The sequence below is a fragment of the Hordeum vulgare genome, chromosome 6H (genome assembly GCF_904849725.1).
Source record: "Hordeum vulgare subsp. vulgare chromosome 6H, MorexV3_pseudomolecules_assembly, whole genome shotgun sequence".
NCBI classification, from domain to species: domain Eukaryota; kingdom Viridiplantae; phylum Streptophyta; class Magnoliopsida; order Poales; family Poaceae; genus Hordeum; species Hordeum vulgare.
In genome coordinates, this window is record NC_058523.1 from 16,945,119 (window position 1) to 16,957,130 (window position 12,012).

Below are 12,012 nucleotides of genomic sequence, written 5' to 3' on the forward strand. Positions count from 1 at the left end.
TTGCAAGTTGCAACTGCAAGTCTGCAATTATATCCAATCCAATGTGAATGTGTGATTATATCACTGGCTCCAATGAGAAATCCTACAGGCTACAGTCAGAGAAAAAATATGTTCCCAGTGTGCTTACCACTTTACCAGACAGAGGAGGGGATCTGACGATCTGTGCAGACCGGCTGAGGCCTGAGACTGAGAGGAAGGGAGGGGCGACCGCCGCGACCGGCGGGAGGAGGGGCGACCGCAGCGACCGCCGGGAGCAGGGGCGCCGCGGGCGCGGCGAACGGCGGGAGGAGGGGCGCCGCGGGCGCGGCGACCGTCGGGAGGAGGGGAGCCGCGGGTGCGGCGACCGTCGGGAGAAGGGGAGCCGCAGGCGCGGCGACTGGCGGGAGGAGGGGAGCTGCGGCCTGCGGGCGCGGCGTCCACGGGATGACGGGAGCCGCGGGCGCGGCGACCGGCGGGAGGAGGGGAGCTGCGGCCTGCGGGCGCGGCGACCGGCGGGCGGCGGGAGGAGGGGAGCTGTGGCCTGCGGGCGCGGCGACCGGCGGCGGCGGGAGGAGGGGAGCTGCGGCCTGCGGGCGCGGCGGCCACGGGATGACGGGAGCTGCGGGCGCGGCGACCGGCGGGAGGAGCGGAGCTGCGGCCTGCGGGCGCGGCGACCGGCGGGAGGAGGGGAGCTGCGGCGTGCGGGCGCGGCGGCCACGGGATGACGGGAGGAGGGGCGAGCAGGCGACGGGAGGGGAGCTGGCCAGCGACGGCTTGGTCAACTTTAATTTTTAATAAATAATAATAAAATATTTCAGATTCTGGGTGGGCCACGGCCCACCGTGCCTACACGCTGGATCCGCCGGTGATCCTCAATACTATAATACAGTGCATATTTCAGTTCTTCCCTATAAATACTTTATGGGTTCAAAAGTGGAACTTATATACACGTGCTACTAAGTTTTGAGATAATGTCACTACTTAAGGTACTATACCTGCTGTACAGGACAATCAAAGAAACGCCTACCAGTCAAGCTTCCCTCAAATTTCACACACTTATGGCCTCATGTGGTGCATCATGCAGGTGGGTTCAGAAAAGCTCGAACTGGCCACATAAAAGGGGCTCCACAGTGATGTCAGGGGTCTCATGCATCCATACATCAACATAATCACCTTAAGTCACCAACAAGATATAGATCAAAAACATCATTCCCCAATCCAGCAAAAATCCTAAAACTAACCTAGTTTTGCAGCATACATAAACCTAGCTCTACCAACAACCATAACCCTGCGTAATAAAGAACAGTAACTCTAGCTTAGTAGACCTAATCTAGCTCCAGGATGAACCCTAACCCTATCTCACCAAAGAACACTAACCCTAGCTCAGCAGACCAAAGAAACTTACCCAGAAAGCCATGTCCATGCTTATGGTGTCGCATTCATCCTCTGAGCTCGTTTCACCGTCATTCCAGGAAGGCATGACGGTGGGGGAGCTTCCATGACGCTAGTCACCGCCGGCGTCAAAGAGCAGAGAAGAGAGTGAGAGATTGAGAGTGAGAGCAGAGAGGAGTGCGGGCAGGGAAGGAGAGGGAGGAAGACAACGAATTAATATGAGCAAACCGTCAACGGCCTGGCCGTCAAGCAAGCCGATGACGTGGTATGACAGGCGGGGCCCCTCGATCAGAAAACGGTTTAAATCCTTAGCAACTAGGGAAAATTGACTATTTATCATTAAGTTCGTTGGAATTTGATTATAACTAGAAAGTTGATTTTTTATTGACAAAATATAGCTAGGGACTTGATTGTGAGAGATGATTAGTGCTAGGAAAGAAAAAGATCTCACACACATGTCGTATACAAATACAAGTACGTGCTTGGTGATCATCTTATAGTCATAACTACATGCATCGTTCCATCCCTCCATCCAAACCTAACCGTCGCAACTCATAAGGCAACGCCTCTTCAACCCTAGGCGACGAACTCATCAACCGATGGACCGACAGCCGGCCAGTCAACGCATCTATAGTTGGGCGAACGTTCGACTAGCCGTTCATAAGTCTTCAACATTGTTTCAACATAGCTACACGTCTAGCTAGCACACGAGTATAAGCTGATCTGAAGGCCTGGGACAGTGCAATCTTTTGTTTCGCTGCTAGGGTCGTAGCAGGTCAAAACACAAAGAAAAGTAAGATCGTAGTTTGTAGCACGGGTGCATCCATATTTGTTTTTTCCTTTCCTTCTTTCTTTATCAGTTTTTTTATTTTTATCTCGTTGTGTAGCTATCGATCCGGTACTTGTTCTTTTTGTAGCAATCGATTTGTATATGGTCTGTATATGGTCCGTGTATGCGTGAGATTTTTTCTATTTTTCCAGCACTAATCATCTCTTACGCTCTAGTCCCTAGTTAATATTTTGTTAATAAAAAATCAACTTTGTAGTTATAATTTAATTGCAACAAACTTAATAACAAATAGTCAATTTTCCCTAGCAACTGACAGTTTGGTTTTATTAAGACAACCAACGAAAAAAAGTGGTTGGTAAGCCATCGGTGCTTGATCCTGTTGGACCATTGCCGTGGAGTTTTTAGGGTCATCGATGCCGAAATTGCATAAATGCAGAAGAACTTGTAATTTTTATCATGCTCCTAGCAGAGAAGAATAAGATGCATCATCATTCATTCATTCATACCTTCAGATTTTGTCATAGAAAAAAAATTCCGGAAAACGGTCAGTGGCAGTGAGTGTAAATAGTTCGGGAAGAGAGGCCCAAAGCCGGCACCCCCGTCCCGTCAAACGGCAGTCAAAGTAGTACTCCCGAGTCCCGAGCTTCAGCTCAGCTTTAACTGTGCCCCCCCATCACTCTCCCGTCCCCTCGCACTCCCACGCCCGCCGCCGCCGCCGCCGCCGCAGATCCCCCTCCTCCGGCGCGCCGCCATGGACTACGAGCGCATCGAGAAGCCGTCGTTCCCCACGCAGGCAAGCACCCCCGCCCCCCGTCCTCCTCCTCCCATTCGCGGCGCCATTGCTCGTTCTTTTCCTCCTCCTCTCTCGGCGGAGCTAGCTGACGCGCGCGCTGTGCCTTTAACCAACCAGGGCGGGGGCTTCTCGCCGAAGCGGCTGCGCGCGATGCTGCTGGGCGTGGAGAGGCGCCGCAAGGACGACGGCGTGGAGGGGCGGCAGCAGGAGGAGGAGGAGGAGGAGGAGTACGGCGCGGTGCCCATGGCCTCCGTCAGATCCGACGACGACGCGCGCCGTGAGCACCTCCCCCATCCCCCGTCCCCCTCCACGTTCCCGCATTGCTCGATTCGGAGCCATTTTATCCATCAATTTTGGGTCCGCTGCACTGTTCCATGATTTTCTTTATGTGTTCTGTTCAGTTCAGTCAGTGCACGTTCTCCGTCTCTGGTTACCGAGGCAGAGATTGGAGTACAACAAGAAAAAGAAATATTAAATAATGTCTTCGGAGATCAGCAGGCACTTCTCATGCCTGAATTAGTTGCATCAGAGGCTCGACTGAGAATTGGCAGGCAATGGTTGCTTGAAAGCAGAGCATTTTCTTGACATTTCCTGTTCTGAAACCGTGGCATTGTTTTGATGCAGGAGGAGGCAGCGTCTGCGAAGAATACAAGGACGTGGACGTGGTGAGCACGATGTCGGGGTCTTCGTCCTCGCTGGACACCGGGAGCGGGCACCGGTCGCGGGACTCCCACTCCATGGGCTCGAGGTTCAGGGTGCCCGAGGAGGACTCGTGCGATTCAGAGAGCGTGGCGTCCAACTTCGAGTTCCATAAGGAGCGAGGGGCCTCCGCTCGGTCAGCGCCCACGGCGGTGGTCGCACCGTTCTCCAAGCCCCCGCCGTCGAAGTGGGATGATGCCCAGAAATGGATCGCCAGCCCGGCGACGAACCGTCCTGGTAGGGCTGGTGGAGCTTTCCCAAGGAAGATGGAGAAAACTGGCTTTGGTGGAGGGAGGCTGCCGCCGACGAAGGTTGTGCTGGAGGCCATGGAGGAAATAGATACCAAGAGGATCGATTCGAGCCAAGAGAAGAGGGAGATTGGGTGGCAGAAAGCGGCGAACTGGGCCACGCCGGAGCCCTATCCAGAAGTGGAGCCTTGTGCAAAGTCTGCACCTGGTGCAGAAAGTACTATAATTGATTCAGCTGGTAAGTAGTGCACTCTTTATGCCACCATATTCATACCCCAGCTGCTCCACTTCTCATAAAGTAGTTGGTGGTGCTATATGCCATCTGATCAATTCTTCTGCTAAGATATGATTGATTGCCTCTTACCATTAGCTGAGTGGAGCATTAGAACATGGGGGGCTCCTCACATTTTCTATATCACAATTCTTCCTGTATCATTCAAAAGCATGATTATTAATTTGACAATGCACAGAGCTTGTTAGCTATCCAAAACTTTAGTGAACACTGAACATAATGCATGCATAGACGAATGCAGATAGTTTCTTTGTTTGTTTACTTCTTTAGATAGAGCCCTCAGGTGATGCAAGAATATGAGCAAGACTGTCCTTGCCAGATTTTGTGATAGCATAGTTTCATCACTCTTCCATAATTCACCACGTACATGGCTCTACAGTACGTTTAGCTTCATAATTCACCAGCTAGCCTTGATGAATCAACTATTGTATGTCCAACTGTTGATTCAGCTTGTATGTTGTGGTATGTAGATGAGAACTGACGAACACCTTTCTCCCCTTTTCCAATCTATTTGCATACTTTCTATCTGGAAAGTATAAAAAATCATGACATGAGTGCATAATTTTTGAATTTGTGCAGTTACTTTGAGCTGTGATTCATCTACCACACTTCATAGTGCCACTGCATGCATACCTCCCCCACCAACAGGCCGGTCAGTATCGATGAGGGACATGGGTACTGAAATGACCCCAATTGCAAGCCAAGAACCATCCCGGACAGGAACACCTGTGAGAGCAACAAGCCCGGATTGCTCTCGGCCAACTACTCCACGAAGGACATTGGGTATCAATGCAGCTGGCGGTGTTATCAACCGCGGTGAATGTAGCAATGCAGATTTAAGCGAAGAGGAGTTGCAAATGAAGACTAGGAGAGAGATAATGCTTCTTGGCACCCAACTAGGTAAAACCAGCATCGCGGCATGGGCAAGTAAGAAGGAAGAGGAAAAGGACGCATCACTTTCTCTCAAGACAGTGTCATCAGACCAATCTGCACAAAATGCAACCGAAATACGTGCAGCTGCTTGGGAGGAGGCAGAGAAGGCCAAATACTTAGCAAGGTGCTAATACCAAAGTGTATGTCTCTGTCCAGTTAAAGCGCTGGGTGCTTGGTGACTGATTATGTTCTGGCACTTATTCTGTAGGTTCAAACGAGAAGAGATCAAGATCCACGCATGGGAAGATCACCAGAAAGCCAAAATCGAAGCAGAAATGAGAAAAATTGAGGTTGGCTTTTTTCCTGCAGTCCAATTTCAGATTCATTTTTTCTGTCCGAGTTTTTCCGCAGAAAATGTTCATTTTACCACTTGATTTCCATGTTGTATAGACATGAGAAAAATCCTACATTGGAATCAACTAGTGTGTACCCTGTTGGTACTATACATCATGTTATGGCACATGGACTCCTTTGGCAGACTAACTTCTCCAACATTTTTATCTAAATTCGGAGCACATCCCTTTAGATTGTGCTCCCCCCAGCTTAGCACAGAGCTGTTTATATAGTACACTGAATTATTGGTGGCAGCACATCCCTTTATCTTGGATTTGCAGCATTATCGTGCTCAAAACAGGAAAGGAGTAGGATAATGCTTCATTTCCGTTCAAAATATAGCACAGGATTACACCTAGCTCCACTTCATCAAAATTTCTTACACAAACCATTTTCTTGCTGTCGTTTGGATATGCCATAGCAACTCAAAAGTATCTTCTGTTTCATTTCATCAAAAATTAGATTTACTAACTCAGCTTGAGTTCTTGCTGCTACAACTGCTGTTATTTTGGTCAGATTATGCTGTATATGCGCCTGTCTTTCAGAGTGCACAAAATCAAATAGTGTGAGACTGGGGTGTCTTTTCCTTTTCTTTGTGGAGGCATCATCTTTCCATGTCCATGTTTGTAATAGACCCACTGTCCATATTAATGAGTCTACAATGGTTTCATTGTCTCAAGGTCGAGGTGGAGAGGATGCGAGCCCGTGCCCAGGACAAGCTGATGAGCAAGCTCGCGTCCACAAGGCACACTGCAGACGAGCAGCGAGCTGCCGCAGAGTCGAAGAGGGACCAGAGCGCCGCGAGGACTGCAGAGCAGGCAGAGCACATCAGGAGAACCGGCCGGATGCCGCCCTCGCTTGGCTGCTGGAACTGGTGCTCGTAGCCCCAGAAGAAGAAAACAGCATGTGTTGTTCCTCTCAACTGGTGAAGGAAATGAATCTGGCATTGTAGAAACTTCTTCTCTTTTGATTGGTTCAGTAGATATGTGACACGAGAACAGATCACCTGTGTAACTATGTATATGTAAGATGTGAGCTTTCTTCTTGCCTTGTGTCATGTTTCTTCCATTCTTCAGTGATCCTGAGATTTCTGTTCAGATCTATATGTACATTACAGCCAGTGATTTGCTTCCAGATGGGATGGTAACAGGACCTGAAGCATTCATATGTTCAGGATTCACCATTGGGCATAGCTTTCTAGTGGTTGAGATCTATAGTAGTATAACACAGATAAACATCGGCAAGTGCTCAACTCTTTCCTTGTGGAGAAGAGATTGTAAAGTACAAGCAGAGGCCAAGGAGATAACAATTTTTCAGTCTAAAACCAAATTCTTCCCAGGTGACCAAAATCACAAGATGGTAGCAACAAGGTTTAATCAGCTCCGTCTTATGATCATCTAGATTAAACAACAGCTACAACATTTTTCACCAAGACAGCATAGCAACAAGGTTTAATCAACTCCATAGATTTGAGAGTGACACTGCTCATGTCTTATGATCATAGCATAGGAGGAGACAATCTGAATCTGAATCTGAAGACTAACACATGACCAAAGTAGGCTACCAGTAGCTAGGAGTACTTGTTGAGACTGATAAATGACACATAGTCTCCATCTCCATCAAGTCCATTCGAGGAACAGGAGCAAGAAGAGCAGACTACTCGAACTTCTTGATGAGGGAGAGGTCGTTGAGCATCTTGTCGACCCTGTCGTCGCTGTCGAACCTGCCGCCGGGGACGAGGGAGGGCACGAGCGCCTTGGCCTCGTCGGCGGTGTCAGGGCAGAGGTTGCCGAGGGTGCATAGCTCGAACTCGACGAGGCTGTAGCGGGAGAGCGTCTCGCGGACCTGGCGGACGGCGTCGGGGTTCTTGTAGCGGCTGAAGCGCTTGACGTAGGCCTGCGACTTCTCGAACACCTGCGAGACCTGGTCGGCGCCGCCGTCCGACATGTGCTGCAGCTGCTCCCACTTGTGCTCCAGGATTATCGCCACCTCGCAGTTCATCAGGCACTTGGCCTTGAGAAACTCTGCGCACGGATAACAAGAGTTGGTCCTAGGGTTAGCTTGGCGGATCTAGCGGTGATGAAACCCTAGGTGGGGTGGGGACGAGCGGAGGAGGGAGAGGGACTGACCTTCGCCGATCTTGAGCTCGGCGGCGTTCTCCTCCTCCTCGCCGGACATGGCTGCTGGCGCTGGGTTTGATCTTCTCCGGCGGCTGCGGCGGCGATTCGGATCGGCGTGGCGAGAGGAGGGGACGGGAGTGGAAGAGGAAGGGGGAAAGAAAGGAGGGAGGCGGCGTCGGAGAAGACTGGGCCAGGCCGGGCCTGGGTCGCGGATCTAATTCCTCAACGGGCCGGGTTTCCATCGACTAGAAGAAACCGGATCCCATCACACCGACGCCCCCAACTACCCTGGGGTTTCTGTTTCCTCCTATTTTTTCTCTTTCAACGACTGCAAACTACCCATCTACAAATCCAAGAAATTTCTTCATGTTGTTTTCAAAAGTACAATGCTGACACCAGCTTGATTGTACTAGTAGGCTTGCACGTGCAAATGCACGTCTAAATTATTATAGGTTAATTATGATGATATTTATCTTCATCCATCCACGTGGTGGATATATCTAGATCAGAATGGATTCTTTTGTACAATGACGCATACATTGTTACAGATTGTGTATGTGTACGTAAGTCTTGCTACAGATCATACATAGAAAATCATTGTGAAATGCTATATAGCATCAGAAAATGAAAAATGCATCTGACATGTTGCAAGGTATATAGTTTTTTTATTATAAAATGTTCTATAAAACGGATATATATCGAATGTCTCAATACAAACTCAAAAAAAGTCATCATTATTCATGAACAAAGTCTGAATAAACAAACGAACTAAAAACTATCTGAACAAATCTAGCTGCTTTGCATATGAACTTGTAACATCTACAATGGATGATAATATAAACCTGAAATCATAACATGTAGAAATCTAAATAACAAAGAAGTATAAGTATTAGGAAAGAGAAAATCCACTCTCTGGTACTAAAGATGGTAGATAGACATAGCCAACCATTAGCATCAGGTCATTGTTCTGGAGCTTTGCTAGCCCACAAAAAAAACATAATGATCAAAAGTACTGTATAACTGAACATTGAACCAACTAAAAATAGATTTTTTTCATCCTATATAATATGTTCCCATGACCAAAACACACATCATAGAAAGTATACGACTTGGGAAAATAAGAGCAACATACGAAGGAAGCTAACCCCGTGATGCAAAATCCTATATATAACTGAACCATGAACAAATTGAACCTAGAAACAAGTGATAAAATGCTCTAGATTTTCTAATCCTATATGATATGTTCTCGTCACCCATACACATAGCATAAAAGGTATATGCAATAGCCAATAGGAAAATACAGAATACAAGATGAAAGAAGCACCCCAGACCATGAACAACCTAACCTTCATATAGCTATCCAGGAAAACTGTGAACTAAAGAAAAGGAAGATTTCCGAAGATATCATAAGCCACTGTTCGATCTAATGGTTCTCTTCCTAGAAAAAACATATACATATTTTCTTTCAGAGCAGCCACAACATCCATAATATCAACACCAAACCATAAAAGAGAGAAGTTATTTTTAGCTGTAAGAAACAATGATGGAATACTAAACATCCCGAGTGTTGTACCGTTGGGCTATATGGAGGGGAACGTCGCATGGGAAACAAAATTTTTCCTACGCGCACGAAGACCTATCATGGTGATGTCCATCTACGAGAGGGGATGAGTGATCTACGTACCCTTGTAGATCGTACAGCAGAAGCGTTAGTGAACGCGGTTGATGTAGTGGAACGTCCTCACGTCCCTCGATCCGCCTCGCGAACAATCCCGCGATCAGTCCCACGATCTAGTACCGAACGGACGGCACCTCCGCGTTCAGCACACGTACAGCTCGACGATGATCTCGGCCTTCTTGATCCAGCAAAAGAGACGGAGAGGTAGAAGAGTTCTCCGGCAGCGTGACGGCGCTCCGGAGGTTCGTGATGACCTTGTCTCAGCAGGGCTCCGCCCGAGCTCCGCAGAAACGCGATCTAGAGGAAAAACCGTGGAGGTATGTGGTCGGGCTGCTATGGAAAAGTCGTCTCAAATCAGCCCTAAAACCTCCGTATATATAGGTGGGAGGGAGGGGACCTTGCCTTGGGGCTCAAGGAGCCCCAAGGGGGTCGGCCGAGTCCAAGGGGGGAGGACTCCCCCCCCAAACCGAGTTGGACTTGGTTTGGTGGGAGGGAGTCCCCCTTCCTTCCCACCTCCTCCTTTTTTTTCTTTTCTCTTGATTTTTCTCTTCTTGGCGCATAGAGCCCTTTGGGCTGTCCCACCAGCCCACTAAGGGCTGGTGTGCCACCCTCAAGGCCTATGGGCTTCCCCGAAGTGGGTTGCCCCCCCCCCCCCCGGTGAACTCCCGGAACCCATTCGTCATTCCCGGTACATTCCCGGTAACTCCGAAAACCTTCCGGTAATCAAATGAGGTCATCCTATATATCAATCTTCGTTTCCGGACCATTCCGGAAACCCTCGTGACGTCCGTGATCTCATCCGGGACTCCGAACAACATTCGGTAACCAACCATATAACTCAAATACGCATAAAACAACGTCGAACCTTAAGTGTGCAGACCCTGCGGGTTCGAGAACTATGTAGACATGACCCGAGAGACTCCTCGGTCAATATCCAATAGCGGGACCTGGATGCCCATATTGGATCCTACATATTCTACGAAGATCTTATCGTTTGAACCTCAGTGCCAAGGATTCATATAATCCCGTATGTCATTCCCTTTGTCCTTCGGTATGTTACTTGCCCGAGATTCGATCGTTAGTATCCGTATACTTATTTCAATCTCGTTTATCGGCAAGTCTCTTTACTCGTTCCGTAATACAAGATCCCGCAACTTACACTAAGTTACATTGCTTGCAAGGCTTGTGTGTGATGTTGTATTACCGAGTGGGCCCCGAGATACCTCTCCGTCACACGGAGTGACAAATCCCAGTCTTGATCCATACTAACTCAACTAACACCTTCGGAGATACCTGTAGAGCATCTTTATAGTCACCCAGTTACGTTGCGACGTTTGATACACACAAAGCATTCCTCCGGTGTCAGTGAGTTATATGATCTCATGGTCATAGGAATAAATACTTGACACGCAGAAAACAGTAGCAATAAAATGACACGATCAACATGCTACGTCTATTAGTTTGGGTCTAGTCCATCACGTGATTCTCCTAATGACGTGATCCAGTTATCAAGCAACAACACCTTGTTCATAATCAGAAGACACTGACTATCTTTGATCAACAGGCTAGCCAACTAGAGGCTTGCTAGGGACGGTGTTTTGTCCACACTTTGTTCTCATACATGGATCCTATCTCGGACTTCATGGCTTCCAGCCATTTGTTGGAATCTGGGCCCACCATTGCTTCTTCATAATTCGCATGTTCATTGTTGTCTAACAACATGATTGATAAGACGGGATTACCGTACCACTCTGGAGCAGCACGTGGTCTCATCGAGCTGCGTGGTTCGACAGAAACTTGAACTGGAGTTTCATGATCATCATCATTAACTTCCTCCTCAACCGGCATCGCAATGACAGAGGTTTCCCCTTGCCCTGCGCCACCATTCAGAGGGATGAGAGGTTCGACAACCACGTCAAGTTCTATCTTCCTCCCACTCAATTCTCTCGAGAGAAACTCCTTCTCGAGAAAAGCTCTGTTTTTAGCAACAAACACTTTGCCCTCGGATTTGAGATAGAAGGTGTACCCAACTGTCTCTTTTGGGTAACCTATGAAGACGCACTTTTCCGCTTTGGGTTCCAGCTTTTCATGCTGAAGCTTTTTGACATAAGCATCACATCCTCAAACTTTAAGAAACGATAACTTAGGCCTTTTGCCATACCACAGTTCGTATGGTGTCGTCTCAACGGATTTTGATGGTGCCCTATTTAAAGTGAATGCAGCTGTTTCTAATGCATAGCCCCAAAATGATAACGGTAAATTAGTAAGAGACATCATAGATCGCACCATCTCTAGTAGAGTACGATTACGACGTTCGGACACACCATTACGCTGTGGTGTTCCAGGCGGTGTTAACTGTGAAACAATTCCACATTGTTTTAAGTGAGCACCAAACTCGAAACTCAGATATTCACCCCCACGATCAGACCGTAGGAACTTGATCTTCTTGTTACGATGAGTTTCCACTTCACTCTGAAATTGCTTGAACATTTCAAATGTTTCAGACTTGTGCTTCATCAAGTAGACATAACCATATCTACTTAAATCGTCAGTGAAGGTGAGAAAATAACGATATCCGCCGCGTGCCTCCACGCTCATCGGACCACACACATCGGTACGTATGATTTCCAACAAGTCACTTGCACGCTCCATTGTTCCTGAGAACGGAGTCTTAGTCATCTTGCCCATAAGGCATGGTTCGCACGTGTCAAGTGAATCAAAGTCAAGTGACTCCAAAAGTCCATCAGCATGGAGT

At 48.1% G+C, this 12,012-nt stretch overlaps 2 protein-coding genes across 2 annotated transcripts; one reads left to right on the top strand and one right to left on the bottom strand.

The window, feature by feature from the left end:
• The first annotated feature begins 2,840 nt into the window (after positions 1 to 2,840).
• On the top strand, positions 2,841 to 6,511 carry LOC123401258. Its single transcript, XM_045095006.1, has 6 exons — positions 2,841 to 2,954; positions 3,072 to 3,231; positions 3,579 to 4,139; positions 4,773 to 5,250; positions 5,335 to 5,416; positions 6,140 to 6,511. Exons 1-6 carry the CDS (start codon positions 2,913 to 2,915, stop codon positions 6,341 to 6,343), a joined length of 1,527 nt encoding a protein of 508 aa, XP_044950941.1. The 5' UTR covers positions 2,841 to 2,912; the 3' UTR covers positions 6,344 to 6,511.
• Positions 6,512 to 6,768: 257 nt separating this feature from the next.
• Positions 6,769 to 7,812, bottom strand: LOC123401259 (DNA-directed RNA polymerase II subunit 4). Its single transcript, XM_045095007.1, has 2 exons — positions 7,589 to 7,812; positions 6,769 to 7,483 (listed from the first exon to the last, which is right to left on the bottom strand). Exons 1-2 carry the CDS (start codon positions 7,635 to 7,637, stop codon positions 7,116 to 7,118), a joined length of 417 nt encoding a protein of 138 aa, XP_044950942.1. The 5' UTR covers positions 7,638 to 7,812; the 3' UTR covers positions 6,769 to 7,115.
• Positions 7,813 to 12,012: the final 4,200 nt, after the last annotated feature.